This window comes from Amphibalanus amphitrite, unplaced genomic scaffold (assembly GCF_019059575.1).
Source record: "Amphibalanus amphitrite isolate SeventyFive unplaced genomic scaffold, NRLGWU_Aamphi_draft 000028F_arrow, whole genome shotgun sequence".
In the NCBI taxonomy this organism is placed as follows: domain Eukaryota; kingdom Metazoa; phylum Arthropoda; class Thecostraca; order Balanomorpha; family Balanidae; genus Amphibalanus; species Amphibalanus amphitrite.
Window position 1 is genome coordinate 1,358,066 of NW_024881524.1, and position 17,112 is coordinate 1,375,177.

Below are 17,112 nucleotides of genomic sequence, written 5' to 3' on the forward strand. Positions count from 1 at the left end.
TACGATTGACACCACTAAATTGCCGTCTCACCCAATGCCGCCGCGCCCCGATGGAGGCCACTAGCTACCCGCCCCTCTCCTACACGTGCCCGCCTGTTCTGGATCAGTTCGCACCATTACCTGCCGGGTAGAACTCGCGAGTTACGTCACGTGTCAGGTCATACCCGTCGTCGGGCCAGATATGGCTCGACGGGGACCACAGTTGCCAGGTCCTCCTGTGCACACGGCATGTACGAATCAGGTCACACCCGTCGGCCGTGGCCATGACACGACGGGGACCACAGTTGCCAGGTCCTCCTGTGCACGCGGCATATACGGATCAGGTCACACCCGTCGGCCGTGGCCATGACACGACGGGGACCACAGTTGCCAGGTCATCCTGTTCACACGGCATGTACGGATCAGGTCACACCCGTCGGCCGTGGCCATGACACGACGGGGACCACAGTTGCCAGGTCATCCTGTTCACACGGCATGTACGGATCAGGTCACACCCGTCGGCCGTGGCCATGACACGACGGGGACCACAGTTGCCAGGTCATCCTGTTCACACGGCATGTACGGATCAGGTCACACCCGTCGGCCGTGGCCATGACACGACGGGGACCACAGTTGCCAGGTCATCCTGTTCACACGGCATGTACGGATCAGGTCACACCCGTCGGCCGTGGCCATGACACGACGGGGACCACAGAGTGCCAGGTCCTCCTGTGCACACGGCATATACGGATCAGGTCACACCCGTCGGCCGTGGCCATGACACGACGGGGACCACAGTTGCCAGGTCATCCTGTTCACACGGCATGTACGGATCAGGTCACACCCGTCGGCCGTGGCCATGACACGACGGGGACCACAGTTGCCAGGTCCTCCTGTGCACACGGCATATAAGGATCAGGTCACACCCGTCGGCCGTGGCCATGGCACGACGGGGACCACAGTTGCCAGGTCATCCTGTTCACACGGCACGTACGGATCAGGTCACACCCGTCGGCCGTGGCCATGACACGACGGGGACCACAGTTGCCAGGTCATCCTGTTCACACGGCACGTACGGATCAGGTCACACCCGTCGGCCGTGGCCATGACACGACGGGGACCACAGTTGCCAGGTCATCCTGTTCACACGGCATGTACGGATCAGGTCACACCCGTCGGCCATGGCCATGACACGACGGGGACCACAGAGTGCCAGGTCCTCCTGTGCACACGGCATGTACGGATCAGGTCACACCCGTCGGCCGTGGCCATGGCACGACGGGGACCACAGTTGCCAGGTCATCCTGTTCACACGGCATGTACGGATCAGGTCACACCCGTCGGCCGTGGCCATGACACGACGGGGACCACAGTTGCCAGATCATCCTGTTCACACGGCATGTACGGATCAGGTCACACCCGTCGGCCGTGGCCATGGCACGACGGGGACCACAGTTGCCAGGTCATCCTGTTCACACGGCATGTACGAATCAGGTCACACCCGTCGGCCGTGGCCATGACACGACGGGGACCACAGTTGCCAGGTCATCCTGTTCACACGGCATGTACGGATCAGGTCACACCCGTCGGCCGTGGCCATGACACGACGGGGACCACAGTTGCCAGGTCATCCTGTTCACGCGGCATGTACGGATCCGGTCACACCCGTCGGCCGTGGCCATGACACGACGGGGACCACAGTTGCCAGGTCCTCCTGTGCACACGGCATATACGGATCAGGTCACACCCGTCGGCCGTGGCCATGACACGACGGGGACCACAGTTGCCAGGTCCTCCTGTGCACACGGCATATACGGATCAGGTCACACCCGTCGGCCGTGGCCATGACACGACGGGGACCACAGTTGCCAGGTCCTCCTGTGCACACGGCATATACGGATCAGGTCACACCCGTCGGCCGTGGCCATGGCACGACGGGGACCACAGATGCTGGCCTCTCTAGGCGCACGGTGTCGTGGTCAGCTAGATACCCGCCCCTCTCCGTCACGCCCACTTCTATAGCGCCCGTCGAACGGTCCCACCCCCCCCCCCCTATCCAGTCTCCTCGTGGCCGTTCTACCTAGATTCTTCCCCCCCCCCCCGCAGCCTATCGCTGCGCCCACCTGTCATCCTGCGTCCGTCTCCTGTCGCTCCGTTGATGTTGTCCTGTTATTCCGTACACCAAACCGAGCACTTATATCGCGTTCGTCGCGCGCGCCGCGCGAGAAACACTCCGCGCACCCCTTGTGCACCGCGGCTCGGCTCACACTGCGCGTGTTATCGGCCGACCACGGCGGGCCGCCGCTATCGCCCCCCCCTCCCCCTCCCTCTTCCCTGGACTCCACTGGCTCGGTGTCGCGTCGTGTCACCTCGGCCCGCTAATCACGATTCAACGTCCCGTTAATGCTTGAGAGACGGCCAATCTATAAAGCATGCGGTCGGCCGTTGGGCGCGGCAGTGCCGGCACCAGCGCTGCACCATTACCGCCATTGGAGAGATGAGACGCCGGGCGGGTCCGGGCGGGCGTAGGGCGGGCCGGGTGGGCGCTGGGTGGGTCCGGGCGGGCGCAGGGCGGGCCGGATGGGCGGCGGGCGGAGGGAAGGAAGAGGCGGCGGGCTGGTGGAAGAAGAAGCGACAGGCGGACGGGTGGAAAAGGAGGCGGCGCACGGGTAGACGGAGTGGCGGGGATAGGATTTTGAAGAAACGGGACGGATTGGCGGCAGCGGGCGGCAGATGCGGCAGACAGCCAGACTTGACCCGTCAGGCGGTGAGACTGGCGCAGTCACTGAACGCTTCAAGAGGCTTTGCGTGGGTTTTAGAACGGATTTTCCCATCGCGCCATCTGGAAGAGATTTGGTGTTGCGTGCACGGAATTTCACAATCTTGTCAGTTACATGTGACTGCATTTGTGTGAAAAGTGGTAGCCGAGCAGCTTCAGTTGGAGTAAGCCTGCCCATTTTTCTCAGAGGTGGGCGGTTAGGAAGAAAAGTAACAACTTCAGTCACAATTTTCAGGTGACTGAGGTATGGAAAGTGAGCTATGAGCTCATGTTACGAGTTCCACGCAGCCACTTGCTGTTGTACTACGGCGAGTGTGCGCCGTGTAGCTATAAATCAGCGTTGAGACCGAATTTATCGCTGCCTGAGGGTCTTGCAGCGGGTGACTCAGAGTTGCAGGGTGACATCGGGCACGCCCTGCAGAATATGAAGCCGGCGCTGGCTGCAGTTTACCAGACGGACTCGACTGCTATGACGAATGGTCGTGATTAAACTCGAGACATTACATTTGACATTTTGCTGCATCCGGCCGCCGGAACTATTTACTGAAAGTCAGAGCTAATTGTTCGCATGAAATATGACATATTTGTGTGCCACTACATCTACAGCATAAAGTCATTTAGCGAAATTAAAACGCATGGCTCTTTTTTTTAATCAACGATCTAAAAATACCTCACTGCTTGTACGACACGCTGCTAATAAACCATTTCATCCGCTTTGCCAAGTTTAACTCTGATCTATCTCATGCAACCATAACGACCCGAGATCTGAGGCCGGTGTTGAGCCGATTCGACCGTGTAAGCAAACGGCGGCGACCGGCGCGGGCCGATGTATAACGCGACGGGCCGATGTCGGTCGGCGGGACGCCGGTCGGCCGGCTGTGGACGCTGGGTCAGAGGTGGCGGCGGCGGCGGGTCGCCACTGAGTGCAGAGATCGACCCACACCAGACGTCAGCCACCTGTGTGCTACCAGTGACGTGAAATGAGAACGACCACTGACGTCCGCTGGCGGGGGATCTCATTTGCTCAGGGAGATTATCTCTAACATACATTACATATTTTTCAGCTGTAAAATATATACTTATAATGCTATTATTTTCTTTGTATATGATTATATGTCGCTAAGCAGTTATAAAACCAACTTATTGAATATAATAATAGGATGCAATATGTTTTGCTACTGCGACTTAGTGAAACCTCCGTAGAGCCAATTTACTTTAGTGACTCCTTAGGAGGCGCATGTAGTTGCGTCTTTTATCTTGATAAAGTCGTCGTGCTCAAACCACAAGACGGCCCAAGGTGTGTGGTTTATACATTGTGACAGGCCCCGTAATTGCTAAGCCGTAATGGATTTCGGTAAGCTCACTGAAGTTCGTAAAGAACCACTTGACGTCGAGATTCCAATGCGTTTTTGTGTGGGCTGGAGAACTGGCTGTTGTTTCATTGCAACGGCTGGCACATGTTTTGTTTCACTTGTCGTTTGTGTGTAATAAGCGAGCGTATTGGAGAAAGTGCTACACTTGTGCTATTATGAATGCATTCGCAATCCGATTTTGAAATGTTAAAAGTACACGCTTTGCGAACAAAAAGTACACGTTTTCCCGTTGACGTAAATAGAGAACGCCTGGTCCTAAGCTGACATAGGACCCATGATTTGGCTCAGCTCAACTTGTTCAATGCTCTTTGCTCACTGCCCAGCTCACCTCCCGCTCTCTCGCTCTGTTGCAGATGTGCCTCCGGCGCCGCAGCGTCCGCTGGTGGTCGACTTCACCTCTCGTTCGGCAGTCGTGTCGTGGGCGCCGCGCTACTCCGGCTCGGACACGCCGCCCCTCAGCTACGTCCTGCAGAAAAGGTCAGGATGAAGTGACCGCTGGTCAAAATGTGTATTCAATATTCATGTCTAGATTTGGTAGGTCTACCTTTCTATGATCGATGGCCAAGTACCTATATAATAACTGTCGCAACTGAAAAGAATCTTAATGATAATCTAAACGACAGGTAAAATAATTACTTCAGATATTGCAACATAGAAAACAAGGGATTGTTTCCGATAAAAGTAAGACTGCTTGAATCAATCGAGCTGCTTGTATCCGGGCGGTCTGCCGGCTGGGCTCTCGAGCTATGCGGGACAGCCTACCTTCAGGCGTGCCTGCTCCTGCCATCTAGTGGCAGGAATACCTAACAGACCCCGCCACGGGTCTGAGGCACTCATTGCACCACTCCGAATGTGACTAATAGTTCAAAATTCTTAAACAATTGATGCCGATTAGGTATACGTATCAACTAACTCAATTCGCTTTTGCTTTTTTATCTCGTACTTTTGGTTTGACAACGCCTAAAACAAGGATGAGATCGGAATCACCATTTGACTATAAAGCTAAGCGTAAAATATTTTTATTGCGACCACTTTAACCATCATTCTAACCAAATATTGCAGTGAACTTATTGCCTTTGCGGAAAGCAAGTCAAAGTAAGGTGACTGATAACAAAATTAAGTCCTCAATGCCCTCACACAATCACAGTCCATAACAAATTTAGATCTAACTTTTGCTGCCAACCTCATCAAGCAGCTAGACAGACCATGATCCGCCTCGCCTCTGATCCTGTTGCAGGATATTCGACCCGAAGGGCCCCTGGGACCAGCGGCGGGAGCTGCACATCTCCGCGAAGGCGACTACCTACAACGTCACCGGCCTTCGTCCGTTCACGGCGTACAGTTTCCGTGTGTTCGCCGTCAACAGGGTGGGGCGCAGTGAGCCCAGCGACCCCAGCTACCCGACGGTGACACATCGCGAACGTGAGTAGCCACGTGATAGGGAGGGTCACACTGCAGGGATAGATGGGTAGGTCACATTACTGCCCGGCTGAAAACATATGAACTACACAAACACATGAAACTGCTGGCCAGTTCAGTCGGCTGTCTTTTTTTAACGAATGCTTTTGGTAAATCTTGTGATAAGAGTGTTCACTTTCTGTTTTTATACCTGTCAAAATAACTAGTGTTTCACGTCAAAACGGTTTCAATCTATCGATTGTTTAGCTCATGAATCTATTTTTTCTCGTAGCGTAATATTGCATTGTAAATCTAGAAATGATAATTATTTGGTGTATATTTTGCTAGAATCGGTGGCATATGACTTCTTTTGTGATGAAGTGCATATTGCATATGCAGTGAGAAAGTCCTTTTAAATCACTGATTTCACCTGTCAGTACTATTTACGATTTTTGCTAGCGAAGAATAAACAATCAACATAAAACAGCGCTTATGCGGCCGCCTTATTCTCCAGCTTTTCAACGTTGGCTTTGGTGTTTAATTGGTGGCCAATTCTTTCCCAAATGATGCAGCGATAGACTGTCTTGTTATCGAACTAGACATAGCAGAAACGGGACAATCAACTGCTCAACAGCAGCGGAAATGCGCATAACTCCGCAGTTAAAACGAAATAGATATCATTGGCATGTCAGGGAAGTCCTGAATTTACTTTTCCAATGGCTACGCAACTTCTTGAAATAGATACGTTAGCGAACAGATCGTTGGCTGCCAAGCACAACGAATCGGTGGATTCTAGATGACTATTTGCGTACGACCAGGCGTAGTTATCACGTCACTCCATAGCCGACGTAAACAATGTTTGAAGTTAATTCGGACGGCAACATTTTCTGAATTCCATTGGCAGCTAGACTCTAAGGCTGTTGGTATTCAGACATGTTTTAAATCATTCTTGTCTTGCCATTCACTTGAGCTATGGTTTGACAGACAGAAAGCTGAATGACGCCGTTTTGGCTTCTTTCGAGCTGATCAACGTCACAAGCTTCGGTAATTTACCACAAATCACACGAAATATTTGATACTGGTTTTACTTCCTAACCCTTTGATAAGACCGAACAGCCAGTTACTTTATCCCATGAACCCCTACCATGACTCGCTCGCTGATTAGTTCATTAATCCCTCCCCCTCTCCGTTTCCCTTGCAGACCCCAGCGGAAAGCCGACAGTGATTCGCACGCGGAGTCCCAGTCCCACCTCGATCGAGGTGTTGTGGCGGCCGCCGGACGCCGACACCATGAACGGCGAGTTTATCGGCCACGTGCTGTCGTATCGGCCCCGAGATCAGACCGACGCCGAGTGGACGCTTGCCGACCTGTCCGGAAACGCTAACGAGACGACGGTGAGTCTGCAGATGTGTGAGAGAGCGGGCCTGAGCAGTGAGCATCCGCCTCAGCCCCGCTCATCTCTCCCTGGCGCTGGGGCTGGGCACGGAGAGAACGAAAACAACGGGTGCTCGTTATTGCCTGCGACATGTTTGTGTAGGCAGTGATAAGAAGTTTAGTTCGAAGTTCATGTAACTAGCCTTGCTAATTTTTTGCATAAAAGCTCGATCTTTGCGCTGGAGAAAAGCTCAGGACAAGAAAAACATGCTGCCAGCATTCACTTACTTATTAACGTGCTCTTGAAATACTCTTGTTTAGATGTCGGCAGTGCTAGATTTCAGTAACCTTGCGCCGCGGCTATAAAGATCCGGCGGTGCTGGAGCTGCCGGTGCCATGTTCTCGCCGCTGTTGGTGCGGCTGCTAGAGGCCCTCTGCTGACAGCCGAGCAGGGCAGCGAGCTGTTGGTTTTGGACGCGCGCCGATAGTTTGTGTACGGCAGCGGGATGTTATAGATCCGAGTCGTTATCATTAGCGTGGGGCGTTGTTTCCCGATGCAGAGGCTTCCAAATCAGTCAGTATTTGTAGTGCAGGGTGGGCGTAACTTCGTCAAAATCACAGCCCGTGAAGCGCTTGTATTCGGGGATAGGTACTCATAGTTATGTACGTTTCCTATACAATCAGTTAGCATTGTTCTTTCTCATGATGCATCAGAGAGGTTTATTCTGTAAAGTCGTCATTCTGTTTTCTGGGAACAAACATAATAGACTAATGGTTGAAGAATAAATCTGCTCTGCTATTTCAGGCATTCAACACATGTAACTTGTCGAAATCATTTCGATGTCGCTGACACGGCAGGCATCCCAGCCAGAACATTCGCTCTATTTCTGGTGCCGCTGTTTCCAAATTGATGCCTCGCCCGTGTATTTATACCTGCGGCGCCAGCAGACCCAGCTCTGACATCACCACCGTCATCTAATCCAGCGTGCTGGGGTTCTGCGTCACGACCGACGTATCGCGTCTCACGACCTCGCCGCCATCGTGATGTTTACCCCAGCCGGTTATAATCACTGCGCCACACTGCTGAGGCTCTGACAGCGGCAGGACGAGCGCTAACATCGCCCCTTTGTCCGGCAGAGTTATGAGATCGAAGGACTCACACCTTACACCGAGTACCTGATAAGAATTCGTGTGAAGAACCTGGTCGGTCTCGGCCCGTTCACCGTGGTCCGGGAGACCACACAGGAAGGAGGTGCGTGATTCTGTCACATTTCCGTTCACAGACTATTGGAACGCTTTGCTAAATACACCTATGAACTAGTGTCGCGTGTCGTAACATATTAAGGTCGTGTCGGCTGAATCACGCGATCCCAAATGACAGTCATGCGGTTGTTACGTGTCCACTGCACGCCATTTGTAGTATAATGTGAGCTATTTAAGCACATATTTTGTAGCTTTTCATGTATTTTTAGAAATAAAATTAAAACATATCTTACAGTAGCATGATGTTATTCTTACTGTATTATATTTGCTGAAGTATTGTTTTACGAGACAAGAAGACAGTTGCATAAGTAACAGGTAGGTGATGCATGCGTATATTTTCTTCAGTTCCTGGTCGGCCCGAGGACCTGAAGCACCTGAGTGTGGGCGACACCTGGGCGATGCTTGCCTGGAGCCAGCCTCACCACCCGAACGGCATCATCGAGGCGTACTACCTGTACTTCGACCGGGCCAACCGCAGCTTCACCGACAACCGGGTGGTGCGCGGCGTGCGACCCCAGATGAGCTACAACCTCACCCGGCTCGGTGAGTTGAGGCGCCCACCACGACTATGCTCAAAGTTGAAGGGCAAATAGATTATGTAACAAAAAGTTCTTAAGTTTGTAGTTAATGAAAAAATGTCAGGAGATCAAAAGAAGGTAACAAGATTTGTAGGCACGGTGGTCCATTTTTTAAATTAAATGCTTATTTTGTGAAACTTCTGTATGCTTTTAAATAAGTTGATTTCCGTTTTTGTGGCAGTGTTCCATCTTGCTATTAAAAGATCACTGCCAGCGGGCTTAACCATGCTATGTTATTAATTCGCATTCGAGTAGTTTTCGCATTCTTTGGAGCTGGCTCGCGACTAGGCGTTCCGCGGTCTTTGGAGGTGTGGCTCGTCGTGCGTTCGGGTAATAAGTCTCTACAAACCGTCATGCTACCATTAATCAAGCTCCCATTGAGGTTATTTATGGATGCCGGTTCGATGTGTGTCCTCCAATAATGAATAGGCATGAGCGATCCCCTGTAATTACAGTTCGACGCGGCGGCATCCTGTGTTATATACGAGCTCCCCATGCCTTCAAATCGAACGGTTCTCACGCGGCCGCGAAAGCTCGATGCTATCTGTAACACCACCGATTCTGATATGTTTATTGGTCTCATTAGTATTGCTGGAGTGACCATTGACCCTTGTATGACAAGCTGTGATCAATACAAACGTAGAGCAACACGATATGTCAACGGCTAACAAGCTCATAAACTGCTGCTGACAAGCCTGTATAATAATAGCACGCTGATTTGGGTCTTGCTAATAATGTATAATAATAGAATCTTGGCCTGAAATTCAGTAACCCGAAACATCGAATGTTATTAGATGCTGTGTGTTTATTAACCCGCGCCCGGCTGGGGGTCCTGGATTTCCGCGCCCTGCTGGGGCGGGGGTGTTTGAACACCCCCCTTCTAACTCAGCTCCTGGGCCACGTAGCGATACGCGAAAGGCGGCGTTCGAAAGAGCGTAAAAAATAATGACGAAATCACTTAGATAAATTTTGGGTCAGGTCAAAGGTCAGGTCACCAGAGGTCATTAAAGGCAAAATTTCGCCGATTTCCAGGTCGAATGTCGACAATTTCCAAAAAGCCAACGCAAAACTCGGAAACCAATAGAGCTACAGCGCCGCGGAAAAGCGCATTCACGCCCTTTCTGAGTAATTCCCTCAGATTTGACCTAACGTCAACGGTTTTGCCTGCAGGGGGCAAAAACTGCAAAAATAGCCGATTTTTTCGGAAACAGTTTTTCTGCAATAGCTTTTGACACAAGCCTTGTACGAGCTTATTTTTACCGGCATCGTGTTCCTCTCGTCAAGACGCATCGAATGAACTATAACTTGACCTTGAAAGGTCAACTTGAAAATTTGACCTCAGGTCAAGGTCATGACCTGACCGGAAGGGGTCATGTTGCATATCAGTCGATCCGTATCGTCGAGCTGAACACATTAAGGCGTTTTCACCGCTCTAACATGCCTCTATCAAAAGCCATTTGCGAAAAACTGTTAGACACCATTCGTGACCTGAGATGACCTCAGGGGCATAAATAGGGGTCACGGACACCATAATCATGTTTAGTGTGTCTAAACCACTTGTAATTCAGTGTTTGGTAGTGTTTATAATGTCTTTCGTCTAAAAGAGGCGTATTTCAATTTTCTCCCATTGACTTATAATGGGGAGGTCGCAAAATTGACCTGACCTTAGGTCACCGATATCAAAATTCCGAGATATACTTTTTATAGATATTGTTACCCTTATCAATCGCTGAAAGTTTCAAAGCGATCGGTCACTCGGTGTAGCTATGGCAGACATTGAAACTTTTTATGAGGTGGGGTCGCTTCAAGTGACCTGGTGACCTGACCTTGAATGACCTTGGTCTGAAATTTTCACAACATGTGTAGAAGTGATGTATGATTAGGTGTACCAAAAACGGCGGCGCTCCACCCTGCCGTTTTTGAGATATTCGCGAAAACCCACAAGGGGGTGGTGTTCAAACACCCCCCCCCCCCCCAGCAGGGCGCGGGTTAACCTGCAGGTCGACCATCAATTATCGTGTAGGCCGAAACCTAAGCTTTCACGTCGGTCGCTGTTTCTTCGATAGTCGAGCATAACGTACCTGACGTACTTATTGTTTGCCATCTAACGATATAACTCTTAAAAAATGTTTATCATAAACATTTCTTAAAACTAAGAATTATATTATGTAGGAATGTTATTTCACAAGCACAAATGTTTGTAATAATGCACCGTGAACTATTTTACTTGTTCGATAACACCTTATATCTAAGTTTTTAGTTGCGTTATAAATGCTAATACTGAGTTATGTTGAATGGATCTCCCCACACCCGACACCCAATTTTTCGAGTGACACGCGCCCGCTCCACAGAGCCCTACACCCGGTACACCGTATGGCTGCACGCCAAGACGGCCAAGCACGAGGGCGCTCGCTCGGCGCGCATGTCTTTCGTGACGGACGTCGGAGGGCCGGGCGCCCCCGAGGTGACCAATGCCAGCTGTCAGGCGGACACTTCCGTGTACCTTCAGTGGCGGCGTCCGGCCGTGGTACACGGCTCCATCGACATGTACCGGGTCATGTACCGCAGCGAGCGGCAGACCGAGTACCACAACGTCACCATCGACACCAGCTACAGCGTGGAGAAGGAGCAGGTAAGGAGGGCAGAGCGGTGGAGTGGGGAGGGCAGAGCGGCGGGGGAGCTGGACGGGAGTGGGCGGGGAGTGGGTGCTCTGGGGCTGGGGAGAGTCGGCGGGAGGCTAGCTGGAAATGACGCCGGTTCTGAGGAGTTTGTGCGTAGTTATGACTGATGCTTGGTTTTCAAGTTATGTTGTTTGGGGACTAGGCGCAACTCGTCAAGTGGTTTACGGCGGAAATGTGATTTAACATCGAACTGGTGGAAAGAAAGTGTGGGGTGTGCGTGCCTGCGCAGTGCGCATAGACAAATGATCAACTGTTGGGCAAAGAAAACGAAGAACGTTATATAAACCCCGTAATGGGAAAGATATACAACGGAACGAGGAAAGGTAAACAACTCTGAGCATACCTATCCTGCATTTCCAGAGTGTCTCCTCTCATAAGAAACAACCCCATCACAATCCCTCCCCCCCGTTTCTCTCCCGGCAGCTTCTGCTGACGAACCTGTCTGCCAACACCATGTTCGAGGTGCGTGTGGTGGGCCTGGCGCGCTCCCGGTTCGACCCGAACCGGGTGTACGTGGGCGAGCCGTCGGTTCCCCGTCAGGTGCTGCTGCAGCCCGACTGTGAGCGGGTGCAGTACCTGCGTCGGCAGCAGACGCAGGCCGCCCCCGGCGCCGGATGGGAGCTCAGCACGGGCATGGTGGCCGGCGTGGTGTGCGCCGTGCTGGCCCTACTGCTGGCTGTTCTGGCGCTGCTCGTCTGGAGGTGAGACCGCAGCGACAGAGCGAGAGAGAGAGAGAGAGAGAGAGAGAGAGAGAGAGAGAGAGAGAGAGAGAGAGAGAGAGAGCGTGAGAGATAGAGAGAGCGAGAGAGCGAGAGAGAGAGAAAGAGAGGGAGAGAGAGAGAGAGAGAGAGAGAGAGAGAGAGAGAGAGAGAGAGAGAGAGAGAGAGAGAGAGAGAGAGTTATGTTGTTTTCGCACCTTTCGCACCAGAGAGATAGATAGATAAATAGATAGATAGATAGATAGAGAGAGAGAGAGAGAGAGAGAGAGAGAGAGAGAGAGAGAGAGAGAGAGAGAGAGAGAGAGAAAGAGAGAGAGAGAGAGAGACAGAGAGAGAGAGAGAGAGAGAGAGAGAGAGAGAGAGAGAGAGAGAGAGAGAGAGAGAGAGAGAGAGAGAGAGAGAGAGAGAGAGAGAGAGAGAGAGAGAGAGAGAGAGAGAGAGAGAGAGAGAGAGAGAGAGAGAGAGAGAGAGAGGATTTTCTTTGCTTTCCGCATGATCAAAGGTGATGATGAAAGGCTTGTTACAATGTCGCCTAATGCTTGTGTTCAATTTATTTTTTTTTTATTTCATATTTAGGTACCACTTTAACTATAGTTCCAAATCTCAATATCCCCAGTCAAGGAAATACCCTCAAGGTTTTAAGATCAGCCACCACTTACCGATAATGAATCTCATTCCGTATGCGCCTGACCACGGGACGGAAGCCTTTCTGCGCGATTGCGGGAGCCCGCTGGCACTGATGGGCGTCTATTCTCAAAGAAGCTGTCGGCGGCGTGCTTATCTAGGGTCAGGATCGTTCTGGGCATGAATGCCAAGCTCTCGGCCAACGCGCCCGGCCGGCGCTGATCCGCAAATACTGGGCCGATCGCGCCGGCCCGGCGGATAAATCTGCACACCAATGAGCCACATTTGAATAATTTAATGGCCTCAACATTTTCCTCGGCGGTGAGATAGAAAGGTGCGCGTCTAACCGGCCGTCACGAGTGAATGAGTGCGGGTGACCCCACGATGACCCCGCGATGAGCCCGCAATGAGCCCGCGATGAGCCCGTGATGACCTCGCGATGAGCGCGGGGCAGGCGGCGGTCGCGTTCAAACATATCGACACGTCGGCGAGATAAATTATCAGAGCGGCGACAGGCTGTGTGATTTGTGAGACAGGAGCCGAAATGGCTGCGTTATCACTCCATCTAGGGGCAGACCCGTGGCCACGGGCATCACGGCCCGTCGCTGTGGTGTCTGCGGTAGGCCGCGACGGCATCGTCAGCGGCTCCCGACCGGATTAGGAAGCAGTTTTTGTCGGTCGGCTGTCCGGTATCAGCGTCAAACGACGCTTCATTAGGCCGGTGATGGAAATTAATTTGTTCCAGGGTGTCAGTAACGGAAGGCGTCATCATCTCTGGAGTCATTGAGATGACATAAATCAGATACCTGAGATTTATTGCCTGCGTTTTCCTGTCCGCTCAACGCGGCACCTTTTTTTCATTATCTATGACATTTCAGTCATGCGTGAGCTCTAAACGCTTCTGAAATAGATAATGTCGTCATTTCTGGGGAATGCTTAACGACACGAGTCACTCAGCTGTGCTTTCACTCAGCTTACGCGACGTTCGGAAGAAGACAATACACCGCTAACTTAGCCTTTCCTCTGTCCGCAGGAAATACTTTCAGGCACCATACAACTACCTGGACGCCCCGCAAAAGGCCATGTCGACCATCTCCACCGACTGGGAGTCGGACTCGCCGGACGGGCCGACGGGACCGATTCCTGTCCACCTGTTCCCCAAGCACGTGGACCGACTGCACGCCGACGGCGACATCGGCTTCAGCAAGGAGTACGAGGCGATCCAGGCACAGACGCTGCTGGACGGCTACACGTCCGACCTCAGCCAGCAGCCCGAGAACAAACACAAGAACAGATACCTCAACATTGTGGCATGTAAGTGGGCGGAGAGTGCCTCAGGTCTAGATGGGGGACATTATGTCAGGGGGTGTGAGAGACGTTTTGCTACTTCCCAGGCTTCGAGAGACCGGGGGTGGACTATTGAACAGTGGAGCCCACCACGTGTTTTACGACGAGTTCCCTCTCCACTGGTCATTCACAGTTCACACCCTTTCCTCCCCCTCTCGCAGACGACCACACGATGGTGCCGCTCCATCCGAGCGGCTCGCAGAAGAAGGCCGATTACGTGAACGCCAACTACGTGGACGGCTACCAGCGGCCGCGGGCGTATATCGCCACTCAGGGGCCGCTACCGGACACGTTCGACGCCTTCTGGAGGCTGGTCTGGGAGCAGAACGTCTACATCGTCGTCATGATTACCAACCTCATGGAGCGAGGACGGGTGAGTAGCGCGGTGCGGCCTGGGCAGCTCCATTGCTATATCGGAAGAAATCGCCAGTCGGTAGTCACTGTGGAACGCGAGATAAATTTACTTCAGATTGTAGCAAATGCAGAGAATGCCAAAGGTGTTAATGTGTTGTCATTAACCCGGTTTACATAGCATTTTTGACGAGGCTCTAGCTCGTTAATTTGGCGATAATTTCGATGCAGTGGTCTTCAAATATTTAGAGGGGATCATTTTGTAAATTGTTAAGCACCATTGGCATCTTTTGCAACATCACGGACGGAGATATAAGCTTGCAACAAACCCTATGTAAACCGGTCTATTGTCACCTTCTCTTCTGTTTTTTTTTCTTCTTCGGGTATACTACATATCGTTTCATTCTGCCTTATAATATGCTTTATAAGTGGTACATACATATATTATTTTGTGATGTCTGATGCTTTACTAAAACACAGCTTGTTGACGGTTACAGAAAAAGTGCGACCAGTACTGGCCGCAGGAGGGAAAGGAGACGTACGGTGACATTCAGGTCACCGCCGTCGGACAGAACGTGATGGCCACGTACACCATCAGAAAGTTCTGCTTACGGCACCTAAAGGTCAGTCTCTTGTACAACAGTCGCAATTTCTGTAAAATAAGTACCAGGAATGGTTCTTTAATCATCCGAATACCTAAAAACAAGCGCTGTGATTAAAACAGAATAAATTAAAACCTGAAAGCTGGATGCATAGGAGCCTTTGTGGTAGATCTGTGCAAATGTAACTAGCGAAGTTTGGTTCCAGGAATCTGGCTTCTGTCTGGGCAAATTTAGCTCGGAACAGTGCGTAACCCGGAGGTCAAACGTTTTGCACATTTATACCACTCTAAGCTAAATTATATCCATGCAATTGCATATGAGGCTCGTATTTCTGTCATACTGATATTTTTTGCACATATAAACGTATTTTAGCGTGGCTGCGGTAAACAAAGTGATCAAACTAAGAAGACGGTTAGTTTGTTCACCTTTTGGTTTATTTTGTGGAAGTTTATTTTTAGGCGAGCGCAAGCGCTTTTGATAATGCAATGTAGCTAAATTATGTGGAACCGTTTGCAAGCAATCAAAGTGCATCTGATTATAGTAATTACTAGAGTTACCCGCGTGCTCCGCAACGCGAAGAAGGGTTATTCTTGACCCGTGCGTATTGGGTTGGTCTGTGTCGATTTGGCTGGTATCCATTTCGTTCAATTGCTTTTTGACGGCCAAGCATTTTGTAATAAAACAAAAAAAGATACATCGCATCGAGGTGCCCGTGTCGTATTATCATGTGTTCTACTTTAGAATGATTCGAAAACTGGCGTGAAGTCTTTTGAGGGCCATCGATAAATTTCGCTAAAAATGACGATGTAATGGTTTGGAACATTTACATTTTTAAGAATACTGTTGCTCATCATGCAAAAATGAAGACTGAACCTTGAACAGAATTGAATGCTCTTTCCAACGGTGCCATTTTTAATTGCCAGATGTATCAGATCATGGAGCAGAACCATTTTGATGACCGAAGTGGCACAAAATTGACAAACACCATTTTCTCCCGTGATTTGTACCACCTTGATTTGGATCAATCAGCTTTTCACAATTTTCCCATGAAAGGCGGTACATTTCTCTTGCCAACAGGCGTTGTTCCAACTCTCTCCGTTTAACCCGCGCGGGGCTGGGGGGGTAAATTTTACCCCCCTCGCGAATTTTTGCAATATCGCAAAAACGGCGGCGCGCAGCGCCGCCAAACTTTTAGTACCTTTTCTTACATCAATTTGACACGTTCCCTGAAAATTTGAGCGAAATCCGTCGGAATATTTTTGAGAAATTGACGTTTTAGTGACGTCATGTTCGCCATTTTCGCCTCAAAAACGGCAAAATTTCAAACGCCGCTAACATCTTCATTTTTAAAGGAATCAAGACGTAACAAAAACGGTTATACGTAATTCTACTTTGTCTATCAAATGGCTATCTCGGTTTTTTGAAAATTTTGGATTTTGGCCCAATTTTTTTTCCAAAAACTGACTTTTTTTGGGAAAATAATTATAAAATCCAAAATTTTGGGTGTATCGAAAAAAACGAAATTTATGTCAGAGAAGTGGTCTATGTGCACCTACATACCAATTCTTAGAAGAATCGGTTCAAAAATGTGGGAGTTATTCAAAATTTTATGACGTCACGACACACACAAATTTTGAAAAATGATTTTTTGGAAGTTCTAGACCTCGTAGGAAACAAAAATAGCACCATTCGATTCGCCGTGAAAAACTGCATCAGATAGACACCTTTCTAGGCCTTAACAACCAACTTCAAAATTTGACCTCACTTGACCTGACCTTGACCTGACCTTGACCTGAAATTCATCCAGAGGTGGTCCATATCACTTATTGAGTGTGCCTATTGAATTATGAGTAAAATGACCCATAAAACATGTGTCACACATGCCCTTTTCTATATTTTGTTTTTTTGGTGACCTGACCTGACCTGACCTTGACCTTGACCTCTGAATGATATTGTATGCAACGAATATTGTCTTGGTAGCCTAAGAACACGTTTTGGGCAATCAGTCTCAGTCCATGACTCCATTCTTCGGCAACTACGGTG

The 17,112-nt window shown here is 50.3% G+C and overlaps 1 protein-coding gene across 1 annotated transcript in view; it reads left to right on the plus strand.

Moving 5' to 3' along the window:
* Nucleotides 1–17,112, plus strand: part of LOC122365676 (tyrosine-protein phosphatase 99A-like) — a 93,992-nt gene that overhangs the window by 60,092 nt on the left and 16,788 nt on the right. Inside the window, exons 3-12 of the mRNA XM_043337105.1 lie at nucleotides 4,485–4,608; nucleotides 5,369–5,553; nucleotides 6,731–6,924; nucleotides 8,042–8,156; nucleotides 8,513–8,710; nucleotides 11,097–11,377; nucleotides 11,850–12,127; nucleotides 13,803–14,083; nucleotides 14,278–14,489; nucleotides 14,965–15,090. Of these exons, the coding sequence (XP_043193040.1) occupies nucleotides 4,485–4,608; nucleotides 5,369–5,553; nucleotides 6,731–6,924; nucleotides 8,042–8,156; nucleotides 8,513–8,710; nucleotides 11,097–11,377; nucleotides 11,850–12,127; nucleotides 13,803–14,083; nucleotides 14,278–14,489; nucleotides 14,965–15,090 (1,994 nt within the window). The remainder of the gene's footprint in view (nucleotides 1–4,484; nucleotides 4,609–5,368; nucleotides 5,554–6,730; nucleotides 6,925–8,041; nucleotides 8,157–8,512; nucleotides 8,711–11,096; nucleotides 11,378–11,849; nucleotides 12,128–13,802; nucleotides 14,084–14,277; nucleotides 14,490–14,964; nucleotides 15,091–17,112) is intronic.